Source organism: Ptiloglossa arizonensis, chromosome 7, assembly GCF_051014685.1.
Source record: "Ptiloglossa arizonensis isolate GNS036 chromosome 7, iyPtiAriz1_principal, whole genome shotgun sequence".
Taxonomy (NCBI): Eukaryota; Metazoa; Arthropoda; class Insecta; order Hymenoptera; family Colletidae; genus Ptiloglossa; species Ptiloglossa arizonensis.
The window spans coordinates 6145708-6161496 of record NC_135054.1 but is presented as its reverse complement, the minus strand read 5'-3'; the positions used below and the strand labels follow the sequence as shown (position 1 = coordinate 6161496).

Here is a 15789-nt window from a genome sequence, read left to right as displayed (position 1 = left end):
ATTGAGCGAATCTACGACTTTACGAAATCAAATATTTAGAACAATTACTAAGCAGAATCTGTACAGTCTAAAATTAATAGAAGATGTACTGACAAAAATAAGATAAAAATGGATGCTTTTCTAAAACTGCGAAACGTACATACACGTGTACGCGTATCGCAGAGGTAATAATAGTGTTCGGGAAAGAAAGTAAATCGATCAAATTGTTTGCACACATTCGAGTGGTATCAACGCTTATAAACGCGGACTGTAAACGCGTTGATCTCAATTTAGGTAAGTGTCGTTCTTGAACGTGTCACTTAGGTGGCAAGTCGTAAATTCATTCCGACACTGTGCCGCGTTTCATAGGGTACACACACTAATGCCCTATCTCTATTACAAATTAATGCAATACAGCCGCATTGAAAGTAACAAGAGGAGTTTACAATTGGAGTAAGTGCTTTTTGAGACCAACCTCGAATTGTGGAGACCGATGACTATAAACAAACTGTTGAACGTTGACGATATCTACAATTCCCGTGTAACCTATTGAACATTGGAAACTCAGCGATATCGAATCCGAGTTGATTCTTCGTGCAATGAAAACCTGTGAACGAACAGTTCTCGTAGGATAACAATTTAGGTTCTATAGTTCGGTTAAAAAGTAGTCCACGACTTTGTGGTTCTTTTTGCGAGCTGTACAATATTACACGACAAGTTTTGTTACGAATTGCAGGTCGTACTGGGTTAGACGTTTCAGTCGATCCTCGAAAGATCCGCGATTAAGCAAACATTACTCGACAGTGCCCACATTTCCCTCGCAGATCTTTTTCCCAACAATAACGTACAAGAATTGAGACAGTTTTTTATCGGAATCTTCCTATTATAACTGTTCTATATTTTAAAACGACTTTTTCCAACAATGATAGTTGCAAACCACCTTTGTGTGTGTGCGCGCGCACGCGTGTGTAATGACGCTGGAAAATAATCCATACATCGCACAGAAGCTTAAAAGACTGCGGAAAACACTGAAAGACCAAGTGAGAATTTTATTGGTAGGCACTCTTAACAAAATAGTATCCAGGAAAATGTCTTACTAGGACTGAGACTACTTATCGATATATTTTCCTGTATACGAATACTCGAACACTTCGATGAATGAAATATTTGGCAAATATAATTTGACTTACATATTTTATGCGTATATATTGGGATAATGGTCTAGCCCTAGTAGACTCCAAATTGAATTCTTTAAATCAATTGATCTCATTTCTATTTTTCGAATAATAGTATTCGTATAATGCTATTCAAATATTCAAGTTTACTCAAATTTACATGTAAAAGGCCGATCACCGTTACAGAAGAAACTGTATGAATTATTTCTTGCAGACACTCTCATTTATAAATCTTATTGTTACAGGTAAGTAACGGCTATCGTAAATAATATATAGCTTAAAGCACCGATACGCGACACGAAAAAATATCAAGTATCAATGTTAATGGCACGTCGTAAAACTTTCAACGCGAAACATGGGAGAGGTGCAAGCGGGAAATTACGTTTAGTATTAATCTAAGCTTATCTACACACGCGAACTAATTTCGTTTGGTATATTCGGCTTTGCGTCGAATTGCATTTCAAAGTATAGAGGAAGGAGGAATTGATTAGGCTGCATCGAACCCCTATAAAACTTCTTCGTAAAATACCGAATGTATCAGCTTGCGCAGAAAGTGAAATTTATCGCGTATCGTAAAACACGAACAGAGGGTCCTGAAATAATACCGATGCAAAGAACAACAACGTCGCTACACTACCCTACGAGTACAATGATACCGCGATAAATCTACGACGATAAAAAAAAAGAAAGGATTACGTAGGTAGTGCAACGTTAACAATAGCTAAACTGACTCCGTACTCGATGAAAAGACATTTTACGGATCTGCGATCGAAGCAGTTTCAAATAATCACAAAGCGGTGACGTGCGTCAAATTAACTAACTCTCTATCACTAGTGGTGACTTGAAATCAATTCAACTTCGTATCAATCAACGTATTAATATCGTATTAAAGTGTATTCGTTATTGCGATTGCATTCGCAAAAAATACATTTTGTTTATGAAATATTATAAGTATAATAAAATTACGTAAAGAATTACAAATAATAACGTCTTGATACAAGTAGAATATATCTCCATCTAAGGATTCGTGGACTTCGTGTCGCTTGTAGTGACGTAAATTTGACGTCACGTTACTACCAGTACTGTGAAAATAGTGGTCACCACTCGAAGGTTAATACATATTATTTCTACGTTTCGAAAAAAACGCGTGTTAATTTTTTCATCATCGCCCGCGTACACAAGGTAGCCACGTGAAAAGTAAATACATAAATTACCTCCCTTGCTATTTAAAATACGGAAGAATGGTCACGTCTCGGGTTGAATGATTTCATCGGACGAACGAGGTCGAGGATCGTATTTTTCAAAAGATTCTTCTTCGTAGAATAATAAAAATCGTCAATAATTGGTCGAACATGACCGTTGCATACCGAATTATTGCTCCTAACTCTTGACTACTATTATTAAAACCAAAACAACGGTTACTCCGGTGGATAGTAACTCGAACTATATTGTAGCTCTTGATGTTCAACCTGTCCCTTTGATTTTATAATGATTAAATAAATAGCTTAAAAATGCGAAAATTCATTGTCAATTTCAATAACCGCGTAATGAGTTTTAAACATTTTCGTTAAGACGGGATTTTCGTTTGCACGAAATATTTTTGGAGTAATTAAGGGTTGAAGAACTATTGTAATAAAGGACCTGAAGTAACTTTGAGAAAAATAATAAGAGAGATACGCATTCCACGCAAACTATTGCTAAACTACCTGCCAGACTATTCTCAAACATTTTTTCGTTGACCTTAGATTTTTCAATAAATCCCAAGAATATTTTGTCACCGATTACTACACTTTTAATTGAGAAATTCGAGTAATCCACAATACTCTTACGAAAATGGATACATAAAAAAGAATATCAAAAATTGCGAGCTGTCGAATGCTGGTAATGCGACCCTCGTTAGTTCTTGCTCTATCTCGCTCGCTCTTAGCCAATCCTACCTGGAGATAAGAAGGATTCATGGAATAAAAACTCTACTTTCCCCAATTATACGAAATGGGACTCCTGTATAATTTTTTTACACATTTTTGGAAAAACTTTGGTATGATGATAACTTAGGTATGTTAAAGTTTAACCGTCGTTGAAACTGGGAGGCTGAAATTTTGCGAAATTCTCCTGTATATCGGCGTACTTAATGTACAATTTAACGTGAATTAATATTGTTATGAAAAGGGCCATAAAGTGCAAATTAGTGTGAAACCATTAGTCTACATTTTACAACAAAATACTTAAACCGTTCCCAAACTATAACTAAATTATATACTCGCAACCGGTACCGGAAAACCAGCGAATATTATAATTCAATGTTATTTAATAATATTAGTCATTATTGGGTCATGGAACACACGAGGTGAAAAGATAAAGCTATTACGTTCTAAAATAAAGCTTCAAATATAATTACCGGATAAATGAATTTCCTTGTTCACCTCTCTGTACCTCAAAAGAGCTCCAACAAACTCGTTGCCTGAAAAATAGTTACATCCATCATTTATAAAATTGACCGGCGGAACAACGTGAACACTTTACGAAACTAACGATAAAGATGAGCATACAGTTTCGATTAAAAATCATTTTCTTCGATAGCTGCACCGAAACTTTGCAAGTTATCGATCGCAAGAAAGGAAACCACCGTAGGAAACGAAACTTTCCAAGAAGATGAAAGAAATATACACGCAATAAGATCAAATCGGATAACTCCGATTGTTTTCGCGTGCTTTCTTTTACACGAAAGTTCAATTCGTTCTAATATTATGTACACACCCAAAAAAGTATTTCGATTACGAATTTGATTTGGAAATTTGATACACGATGAAATTAATTTCTTCCACAGATTTTACATTTCTCTTTTGGTAACGACGGATTCTCTCAACGTGAAGTCGTGACAATCGTTGCTTGCTCGACAGTTAAACTCTTTTTCTTTCTGAAATACGATTATTGATAACAAACACGTGTGTGTGTGTGCGCGCGCGCGTGTAATTATTAACGAGGGATACATTGAATATAAGTTATTAGTAAATTGAATCGTTTCGATTAATAGATATTTCATTCATAACTATCGTGAAAACTATTTATCAACAGACTCAAATTCGACGAGTAGCGATTGTTTTGTAATTCTTTCAAAGGTATATATTGCCAATTAATATTAACCAACATACAGAAAATAATGAGGACAAAAATATACTGTCGTATATAATCGTATATAAATTAGCAAAAGTTGACGTACTCGAGGGTAAACTCCACGTACTGGATTAATAAGAACAATTGACCTTTCGGGTCGAATTCCATTCTTGGTATCCATAATGAAGACGTGACATCTTTCAAAATAAGAAAATATAATTAAGCATTGAACGAGTTATTAAAATCACATTCGTGGCTCCAAATTCAATCTTTTTAAATATCTTCTTAAATAGAAATGTTAATAAAAGTCCAATACAATCTCCGAAGAAGTATGTTAGTACTTTCTACTTCCAATACGAATCCGCGTTTAATTTATATGTACAATACCGAAAATATCTTAACCATCAACGGTTCCAAGACCTCGCCCGATACGAGTTACAAAATTATCAAAGAAAACACTGTAGTCTGTAGTTTAAAAATTATATTAGACGATAACGTTACCGTCTGTTGCAACAAACTCTATACCTTGAAGCAAACCATCGAAATACCGACAAAAGAACACGGTTCAAAATATACTTTTTTTTTTGTGATCGAAAAAATGCAAACCAATCCCTTTAAAACATTTTATTAATAACGAAGATAGCATTCCGAAATGTCAATATCGTCCGTGTTGAATGTTAAAAAAAATGATATCGAAATACGTTACGTGAAATTTTTAATCTAACGCGCGACTTTTATTATATCCAATGTTTGGAAGTTTGAAATTGTTGTTGCGATTTTAACTACGACAAACTTACCGATAACTTTTTTTCACGTAAATACAAAGCAATGCTACAACGTACACTACCGGCCAAAAGTTCGGAGTCACTACGAGTTTTAAGGAAAACGGGATATATTAAAGAAAAGTTACACACTTTTACAGGAAATGAGGATATTTTCTTTATAAAAACGTCTAGTAAATAGAACTTCTCATATTCTTTTTCGTTTGTTTCCCCCCATAAAGAAATAGTTACTTTTCTTAAATCGCTTTTCCATTTAAAAAGCCACTTCTACTCCTAACGACTGCCTTAGCATATTCTAGGGATACTTGCTACGAGTTTTTTAATTGTTTCTAATTTTATATTCTTTCACGCTTCTTGTAGTATTTGCCAAAAATGTCTCTTCGATTTTGGCCTGTGGAATCAACTCCACGTTCAATTGGGTTCGAATCTGGTGACTGTGATGGTCATCTCGTGTTCTTTTTGCAACATGAAACCTTTACCAAAACCTTACCCTTCTTTATCGAAACGTCTAGTAAATAGAACTTTTCACATTCTTTTTCGTTTTTTCCCCCCATAAAGAAATAGTTACTTTTCTTAAATCGCTTTTCCATTTAAAAAGCCACCTCTACTCCTAACGACTGCCTTAGCATATCCTAGGGATCCTTGCTACGAGTTTTTTAATTGTTTCTAATTTCATATTCTTTCACGCTTCTTGTAGTATTTGCCAAAAATGTCTCTTCGATTTTGGCCTGTGGAATCAACTCCACGTTCAATTGGGTTCGAATCTGGTGACTGTGATGGTCATCTCGTGTTCTTTTTGCAACATGAAACCTTTACCAAAACCTTACCCTTCTTTATCGAAACGTCTAGTAAATAGAACTTTTCACATTCTTTTTCGTTCTTTTCCCCCCATAAAGAAATAGTTACTTTTCTTAAATCGCTTTTCCATTTAAAAAGCCACCTCTACTCCTAACGACTGCCTTAGCATATCCTAGGGATCCTTGCTACGAGTTTTTTAATTGTTTCTAATTTCATATTCTTTCACGCTTCTTGTAGTATTTGCCAAAAATGTCTCTTCGATTTTGGCCTGTGGAATCAACTCCACGTTCAATTGGGTTCGAATCTGGTGACTGTGATGGTCATCTCGTGTTCTGCAGACCCTCCTCTCTTTCTTTTCGCAACATGAAACCTTTACACAATTTATACGAGTGCTTAGAGTTGTTAACCTGCTGCATAATAAAATCTCTGCCTAATAAATGGCAATACGATGGTATGGCATGTTGCTCAAGTATCTGATATAGTTCTCCTACTCCAACCATTGAAAAACATTCCCACATCGTAACTGAACCTCCACTATGTTTGACAGTCGGTATAATACATTCTGCCGATATTTTTTGACCTACAGATCGACGGACAAATGTTGTTCGGCGCGACCCAAATACTTCAAACTTTTATTCGTTAGTCCAGAGGACTCTGATCCAGTGTTCGAATGTACAATTTTTGCGACTTTTTGCCCAATCCAACCATATTTCGCAATTTTTTAACGATAGCAATGTTTCGTTGTAGGTTTCTCGACAGCCATGTGACGATTTAAACCACGAGCTCTTAGTCGTTTTTTCACAAGTCGTCAGAGATACTGGAATCGAGTTACTATAATCAAGGTATGCACGAATTCGTGGGACCGTTAATCGTCCGTGCCGATTGCAAATAATCTGTGTTCTAATATTAGGTTGTTCGGCAAGTCATTTCGTTTTTTCTGGTGAAAATGAAACACGATTTTTTCAGAGTGTACAAACATTTTATTAAATTTGATCGACTTCCGTTCCATGTGGCTTTCAGATGGAAAATGATCGACCGATCATTAACGAAAGTCGATTGGTCCGTAGGAGTACTCGGAATTGAACCATTTTTTTTTTGTAAATAGTCGAAGCAAAGTGGATTGCAGCTACTGGTGGAAAAGCTTGGAAAAATATGTTTATTAGAAATATTAAGTTCAGCCTGGGTCTTCCTAATAGTGATTTGTCCTTTGAACTCCTTTGTACGATATCTTCAATTTGCTTGCAATATACCAGAAAGAACAACCTCCTTTTCTAAGCGTGAGAACAACACTCTTAGTTTTAACACTAATCTGTATCGTTTTTAATCTTTGAGGTACAATTTTAACTGCCAATTTCATTTGAATGCCTTCGTGAACGAAAATGATAACCACGTATGAAAAATGTGGCTTTTATGTCTTTTCTCAACGTCAACCAATCGACGTCTAATATTGATAACGCTAAACTCTCGTTGGATAAACAAGTGATCGAGAGGTTGGTGTTTAAATTTACTTTAGATTAGGATTATAATCTCTAGAATAGTATCGTCGATGCAACGATACAATTGAATGTCTTCAAATTTATAGATTCTCGTTAATGTCTACAACAGCAGTGCATCGATGCATCATATACGAGAACATTCGATTTTGCTAGAAATCTGCGAGCGATTGTAAAACTTTTGTGTAGTAGTGTAAGTACGCGCGAAGTATCGGCAAATGTAACAACGTTGCTCGCGCAACGGCCACGTATCGACTGCGGGTTCAATTTTCTTTTAATTTCGCATACTCGTTCCGCAATATTTGTTCGAGTTCCCTCTTGAGGACAGAACGCCGCGCAAGGGCCCATCTCGTTTAAGAGTTCGTAATTGGACGGTAATCCTAGCCCGTTTTGCGACTTTCATCGTCGCTCGTGTCCCATTGTACCGATTTTAGATCATGCGCGCGTACTTCTTGCCGAAGTAATCAACGATATTTCGAGCGACGCGCCCGTTCGTGCGTGCACAAAGTTTTAACCAGCGGGTAGGGACGAAATTTGCAACAAGCTTCGCGCAACTTGTGAAGTATCGACTCGAAAATCTCGGCTGTTCGACGGCCGTTATTTCCCCGGATAGAAAGCAGAAAGTGTAAACGAAAGTAAGCGATGTTGCGGATACCTCGTAAAAAGAGCTCCAGGATAATAAATGTACATCGGTACGCCGTAATTCCGGCAATCGCGTTGTTCGAGCGAACGACACCGAACTGGGACAAATTGTTTGTTATACGTCGCGTACGAAGATTTGTGCGCCAGCATCTTCCGGCAAAAAAATCCTCTTACGTAGATAACATCGAAAGTTTAAGGGATTCGTGGGCGAAAACGCGTGGATTACGATAGAACCCGTGCCTACTTAAACCTTCTCTCCTCTTTCCCTCCCACCTGGCCCTCTCTCTCTCTCTTTCTCTCGCTCCCTCGTTCATTTCCTCCTCTGTATAGTCCGATCGTATCTTTCTAATTCCCTTCTCGCTGTAAGTATCCTATTAGCCGAAACTGATCATTAACGAAAGTCGATTGGTCCGCAGGAGTAATCGGAATTGAACCGATTTTGTTTGTAAATAGTCGAGAAGCAAAGTAGATTGCAGTTACCGGCGGAAAAGCTTCGAAAAATATGTTCAGTGGAAATATTACGTAGAGACGAGGAAATGCAACGGGATCCACCGTAAATAATGCATTGTAAAATAACGTCGCGATCCAGGTCTCGTGTTGGGTCACGAAATTATCCCCACCATCTGTCACTCTTTCTCGTTATCGTCTCGATGTATGAAAATTACCAGAGAGCGAACAAAGTTTAGTTACCTCTCCCTCGTACTGTCACTCTTCGGTCTCGGGTCTGTGACATTATGCGAAATTGTACCGTAGCTGATTTCTTCCTAACAATTCTGCAAAATTGTACACCAATAAATATTACTTGTGCGAACTAACTAAATGTTGCTACGTTCTTAAAAATTTCGTAACAAAAATTCTTATAATTTCTTTCCGTTTGTGTTTAAACTGTGATTGCAAGATACGAAATTATTGATTTGTTTTTACAAAAACCATTCGCGAAATTAAAAACGAAATATTAAAGCGCACGTATTCGATTTGTACGAAAAAACAACGTTGAATCGACAAACATTCGACACTACCGCGCAAGAATGAACGGAAATAAATTCTGAAAGTATTTTTATTCTTATTAAGATTCAATGGTTTGTTAATATATCTACGCATTCGTGTCGCATGTGTGCAATTTCTAATATTAAATCTTTCATTAAAATTCATCGTATACCTGTCTATTATTGTAAGGTTGAAGCGAGCTGAGCTAATCGAGATGCGATAAAAAGTGAACGTACAGTGAGAAAATTATTAGTATGTATAATTCTAAGAAGAGTTCACACGTGATCTCATCCCACGTACACGCGCGAGGACAAACTGTACAATAAAATGTTAAAAACAATCGAAGATGGGTGAGACGTAATTTTCAACAAATATACCAAGATGTTTTCTTGGCAAGATGGTTCAATGATTTACAAATAACGGTGTAAAAAATAAAAACGATATTCTAACTGATTTCTACAGAGGATGTGCAAGAAGAAATTATTTCTTTTTTATATTTCAAGATTATTTTTTTTTTGTTACATTAATAAAAGTTAATATATAATCTTTCAATTCTGACAAGAAATTTTCACGGTAACCTCCGCTCCTTGCCACTCCCCTAATTTTGATGAAACTCTAATCGTGAATAGTATCGTCGAACTAAATATATTAATCTCAAGAGTGATTATATTGAACAATAAGAAGAAATGCAAAATAATTCTTTTTATAAAAGTTCGCAAACCTTTTAAACACGCAAACGCAGTAATATCCACGTAATGAATTCCTGTTCGTACTGAAAAATATTACTTGGCAATATCAATTTTATGCCAGAATTTCATATCTTGCAATTACAGTTTGTACACAAACGGAAAGAAATTATAACAATTTTTCTTACGAAATTTTTAAGAACGTAGCAACATTTCGTTAGTTCGCGCAAATAATATTTATTCGAGATAATATCACGTGTTTTTGTTCTCCACAGCACAGAACAAACAGTTTCCCTGTAATGCAAATAAATGTCGTTTGAATTGCTTCCTCTCGAACGTATCTAACAGAAAAACTCGTTCGATTCTTGTTTGTTTTTTGCTGATAGATCGTCCAACTCTTTGTTCAACGCGTTGCACCACTCTCTACTTTATTCGTTTTCTGTACTTTTCAATTTTCTGCCTTAATTGTCAAAAATTTGTTCCACGAACGAATCTAGTCTTATACAATGGGGAACTGTTATTCTTTCGACACTATTTCCCCGATTTCGAGTTTCTCCAGAGTAAAGAACATAATAGATCAACATTTCGATAAGCCTACTACGAACGATTTTATCTTGTCTTTATAAAGTTTTTTACCATTCGGTGCTTTCAACTTCGTGAATTCATCGAATATCTTGCTGGTTTTAATCAGTAAACTATGTTCCACGAACTCAGTTTCAAAGGATGCCTTAGGTCGAGTATTTAGTAGAAATATTAGACTGGGGATTTTATGCATGAAATTTCAAACGAAATAAAAGAGATTACATCTTTCGGATAAATGGGAGGTCGATGATCAAGGTTACAACAGTAAAATAAAAAAAATACTCACACATAGTGGATCAAGAAAGTATTCGTAGACCATTTTATAAGGAAATTCTCCTAACTTCCAAGTTTGATTTTAATGAAAGCTTGTTTGCACGTAAACAAAAATGTTCTCAAGAGGATAAAATCAAGATACGAAAATTAGACATTTCTTCATTTTTTAATACAATTTCTTTGAAGGGCTTTTCTCACAATTGAACGACAGAATGCTAAGAACTGGCATACATTTTTTGTAAGAAAATTTTTCTTGTATGATGTACGATTACAAAGCTATAAAGAAAATAAAAGTGGTTGCAAGCTGTTCGATCGTACGAAATCGATTTCTCTTCGATTTTTCAAATACAGCTTCGTAATAGGGCAAAACTTTTCATATGAAAAGTGTTCAGTCATTAGTGTTCTATTATTCTGTTGCAAAAAAGTTTCAAGAGAAATGGTATTAAAAGAATAAAAAAGAAAACAATGAAAACCTTTGAGACTTGACTTAAATGAAGACTAATCTCGAGACTGAATTTCTTAAAGAAATTTCCTGTGGACGAAACAATTTCTCTATATATACGCTATTATGCTGTATATCCGCACAAACTTTCATTAAAATCAACCTTGCAGGTGAGAAAAATTTTCTCATAATATAGCGTACGAATACTTTTGGAGCTACTGTATATAAATTTATATTTAGACTTGTATTTACACATATTTTACATACTATATATCAATTTCGTTGAATTAAAACTATGTTTAGCTATATTTTTGTTTTATTGTTGTAGATAATAACCGACCGACTTGAGTTTCGATCAAACTAATTGATAGCAGCACACCTGATAACGAGAAATAATAAGAACATATCCGACCATCGAATAAAATCACACTGTGCGCAATATTTTCACGTAGCCGTGTCAAAGAAGCGAAACGATAAAAAAAAATGGTTACTCTTAAGAGAGAAGTCAATTACAGTGACGAAGTTCGAAGACACGTAACGCCAAGAATAAAGTAGAAAGCTATTACTCTGAAAAGTTTTCTTTTCTTGGCTGCCAGGTATTACTTTCCCAAAGTGACAAGAATCGAATACTCGTTTCCCGCTTTCCGCTGAACTCGCGCGCGTTCGAAAATTTGTACACATCCCGCGGACGATATTCGCCCCGCGAGTAGCGTAACAATGTTAAACGGGATAATAATAAAAAACATGGAAGCGCGATTTCTATCGCGTTCCTTTCGTCCCGGCGGCGATATTGTACCGCCGAAGACCGAGAGATTAAATTTGCTTTTCACTTTCCGCGAATTAAAATCCATTCTCATAAGCGCCGCCCCGTAACTCCGGCGTGACGTTTAACTTCGAACAAAACAGCGAATCGTAACTTTTGATTAAGACGTCCGACGAATTAAGTCTTTCGCCGCGAGTGGAGCGAGCGAGAAAACCAGGGAAAAGGGAAGTGTCGGGAGAGAAAGGAGAGAGAGAGAAGAAAAAAAAGAAAATTTACGTTCCAACGACGGTTGCGGGCAGGACCAGAGGGGCCCGAGGAAAAGTGGAAGACCGGGCAGAAGGAACGAAACTTGTGAAACTTTGTCTCGTTCTCTCCGCCGTGTCGGTGAAAATTCTACTGTCGCGAGCGCCACGGAAAACCGGTTTTCTCACTTCTCGAGTCTGCACTTGTTACAGCCAGACTAACTGACTTTCTGACCGTGCGATTGAAAGCTAACCCACGAATGACGTTCCCTCCCTTTTCTTACCGTCGAAGCTAAACGACCGCGCATTCGCGTTTAACATTTTCTCAGCTCGAATAGTATCGAGCTGGTAACATAATACGAAATAATATAATAATAAAAATAATAAAAATGATAGGCCATGGTAACTTAACACTAAACGTACCGGCATTTTTCTATACCTAATCTTACCATAGGGGGTCATTTGACCCCTTATGAAATAAACGTAGATTTTTCGTAAAAAATTCTTTATTTATTAAAGGAAATCATTTGCAACATCGTTTCTGATTTCGTACAAAATGAAACACATATTTTTATCGTTAGAAACAAAACAATCGACCAATTACATTTTTTACACAGGATGGGTTTTTCTCCTTCCTTCATTTCCCACGAACAAATTTTTTACAAATTATGCAAGTTTGTGTTGTTTTATCGCCTGCGCACAATCTTATTTGACATTTTTTCCTGGATTGAGAATTATTATTGGAGCTGCTCGATACTCCTTCTCGTCCATTTTCCTTTTCTTCTTCGCAAAATTCGAGGTACTCTGTAACAAGCTCGTCTGCTAATTGTAACAGGAAAGATTGCCTCGATAGCTCCAAACCAGTTGTTTCCTGATAGAGTATCCACGAATTGATTCCAGCCAGATAGAAAATATTGAAAAATACCTGTACAGGCCATCTATTGCACTTCGATTTTACGCTATACTTTCGCGCCATTTGGTCAACTATATCGACGCCAAATATGCTTTTATTATAGTAACTGATCGTCTCGGGTGTCTTCTTTCCATTGTTCTTGATTTTTACGGTTTTACGTTTGGTACTCGATATCGCTACTTTTTTTCTTGGTTTTCATTTATAAATCGTTAGCGTACAGTCGTTCGATTTGTACGTCATTGTTGAAAGAAGTTTCGAATTATCTTTCGTTGTTTTTGCAAGTGCGGGCAATTCCCTCCTGTTCGCACGCATTGTTCCCATTAACGTTGTCCTTTTCGCCGATAATTTTCCAGCCAAAGATGAAGTCGTAAAAAAATTCTCGGTTGTAATATTTCTTCCACAGTTGGTGAAAGCTTCGACTAATTTCATCGCGACAAATTCGCTGAGCGGTATTGACGTCAGTCTGGTTTCATCGCGTCCCAAGTACGAATTCAGAACTAAGATTCCAGTTGGAAAACTGCTAAAAAATACGTAAACTTCGTACGGGGTCAAATGACCCCCCGTGGTACGTAAAGAAGGTAAAGAATTTTTGTCGATAAAAAATAAGCTACGAGAACAACGGAAAGTGGGAAATTGAATAATCGGATGATATAAGAATTTACAGAAAGTCAAATGACCGACAGGAATAACGATAAATGTACGAATTTAAAGTAAATTTTCAAAAGGGGTCATTTGACCCCGCTTGATACGTTTAGTGTTAAACGGGGTATTGCGGTCTAAAATTTGAAAAACAATGGACTTTCTTAAAGTCCATCAGTTCGATCGTTGTACAGAGGTTCGAATGTAAATTCTTGCTAGGTGTGAAATTGACGAGAGATACTCTAAACGCGTTTTTCGCGAAACGTTACGATTTCAATTGGTTTCCATGATATCTCAGGATCTAATTGGTCGATTGACTTCGTATTTCGAGTAAAGCTTCGGTAGACGCGTCTTTATCGCCGGAAATGGTTTACGATAATGATAGAAGTCGCAGAAAACAAAGGAGGTTGTGCGTACATACACATGTGTGTATACGTGTACGTATATCTATAGTGTTCAGGCGTGCTATCATTTTGTCCGTGCTGTGTTCCATATTTACATTTCTCGTAAGAAAACCGATTGACCTTTCATCGATCCAAGTTATCTTCACATGTTCGTACAAGGTATTCATTACACGCAAATCGTGACTTTTATCTTATCACAATTATAACGCGAGAAATGAAACATTGCACGGGAGTGTACGTATCAACTATTTAACTGCGTTGTTTAGATTTGTACGAACGAGCAAACGTAACACCTAAACACGATACTCGTATTTATTTTTTGTTTTGCAAAAAATGCAACACGAATAGGCAATGTTCGTATAACGTGTATACAAGTTGTACGGTAATGAAACTTTTTCAGGAAAACAAATGGAGTACTATATTAAAAATCTTTTCCGTACCTCGCACACTTAATATCAATTATGATGCAGTTCTCTTTTTATCCCAACTAAAACGTTAACATTTCGAAGACAGGAATAATATTTGAATTAATATTACCAATCTTTTACAAGCTTCAAATAATTATCCTTGAACGATTTATCTTTTCTATGTTAAGAAATCGTCAAATTATTAATCCTAATGCGTACAATTTCCACTTCGCAGTACTTATGAAATTGATTTTTATACTTTTGACAAATAGTTCCTTTCATTGCAAACGATACAATTGTACTGCTCATCGCAACGATGTATTATTGTCGAACAAATTAAGAATCTGAACGTATTATTGCGAATTTTTCGAACGCAGGAATAAGTACGAAATGTAATTTTTAAAACTCTTCGTAATAACGTACTAGCACTCATCAAAGGGAAATTGGAAAATGATGAAAAGTTTCACTGTTTATCGTTTTATATTTAATATAAATATTGATTCGTGCGTGCACCATTAAACACTTACGTAACGTGTTGACTTTTCAATGAATCGTCAAACATAAAACTACTGGCCATACGTGACTCAATATATATTTGTAAAACTGAGTCGTTGCAAATATGCATTATGGTACACTGTGAAGTTAAAAATGAAATATAATATCATCGATCTGCTATCCTATTAAAAAGAAATTGTTCACTGGCTCCGATTTATCGACAACAAAACGATCCGATGTTCTTTTATGGGCACTTTCTGAACAACTGCAATGATTTTCAGAGTCGTAAAATCTATACAACAAAACTGCGCGCCTAAAAATGTAAAAAAACAACGACGACGACGACGACGACCATGTGTCACATCTCTCTTGAACGAGTTAAATGATGCCTAAACGCATTTATAACGGCAATTTAGAGCCGCCATAGGCTCCATTTATTAATGACGTAATGATGTATTTTTCGCATCGTTCGTACCATATTTGCTGAAACATAAGTACCTTGAATCTTTCGTCGTATAAACACAACCAATACGAACGACTGCAAAAGCATGAAAAAAGTATTTCTTAAATATTCATCCTCCTCTCGGCGCAACTCGACGATGTTCCAGAAATGGAATAATTGAAAAATGTCGAGGAGTAAAAGAATACGAATTCTTCCATTAAGTGCTAAAAGTGTAACACTAAAATGAAATATTCTACGGTAGAATCAGAGATTAAGAAAGAAGAATCTTCGTAAAAGTTACAAGAACAATATGCAGCGTCAGAAAAAAATGTAGAAAAGGAATTTACAATTTTTATTTATTTTCTTCTCGTGGCTTTCTTCGCCGTAACAAAACAAAATATAAATTTACGAAGACGTGACACATTGTAAAAGAAACAAAATGATAAAACTAGGTTCGACAAGCTGCTGTACGTTATTATACAACCGAGGTGTAATATCGCTGAAAAATGATTTAGATTTATCATTTGTACA

The 15789-nt window shown here is 36.1% G+C and overlaps 1 protein-coding gene across 2 annotated transcripts in view; it reads right to left on the bottom strand.

Moving 5' to 3' along the window:
• The window catches only part of Cad87a (cadherin 87A), a 450687-nt gene that overhangs the window by 384268 nt on the left and 50630 nt on the right, over window positions 1-15789 (bottom strand). The window contains exon 3 of one of the 2 annotated variants that reach the window (XM_076316271.1): window positions 3553-3615. The exons of the other annotated variant lie outside the window; for it this stretch is intronic. Coding sequence (XP_076172386.1) covers window positions 3553-3615 — 63 coding nt within the window. The remainder of the gene's footprint in view (window positions 1-3552; window positions 3616-15789) is intronic. 2 annotated transcript variants of the gene reach the window in all.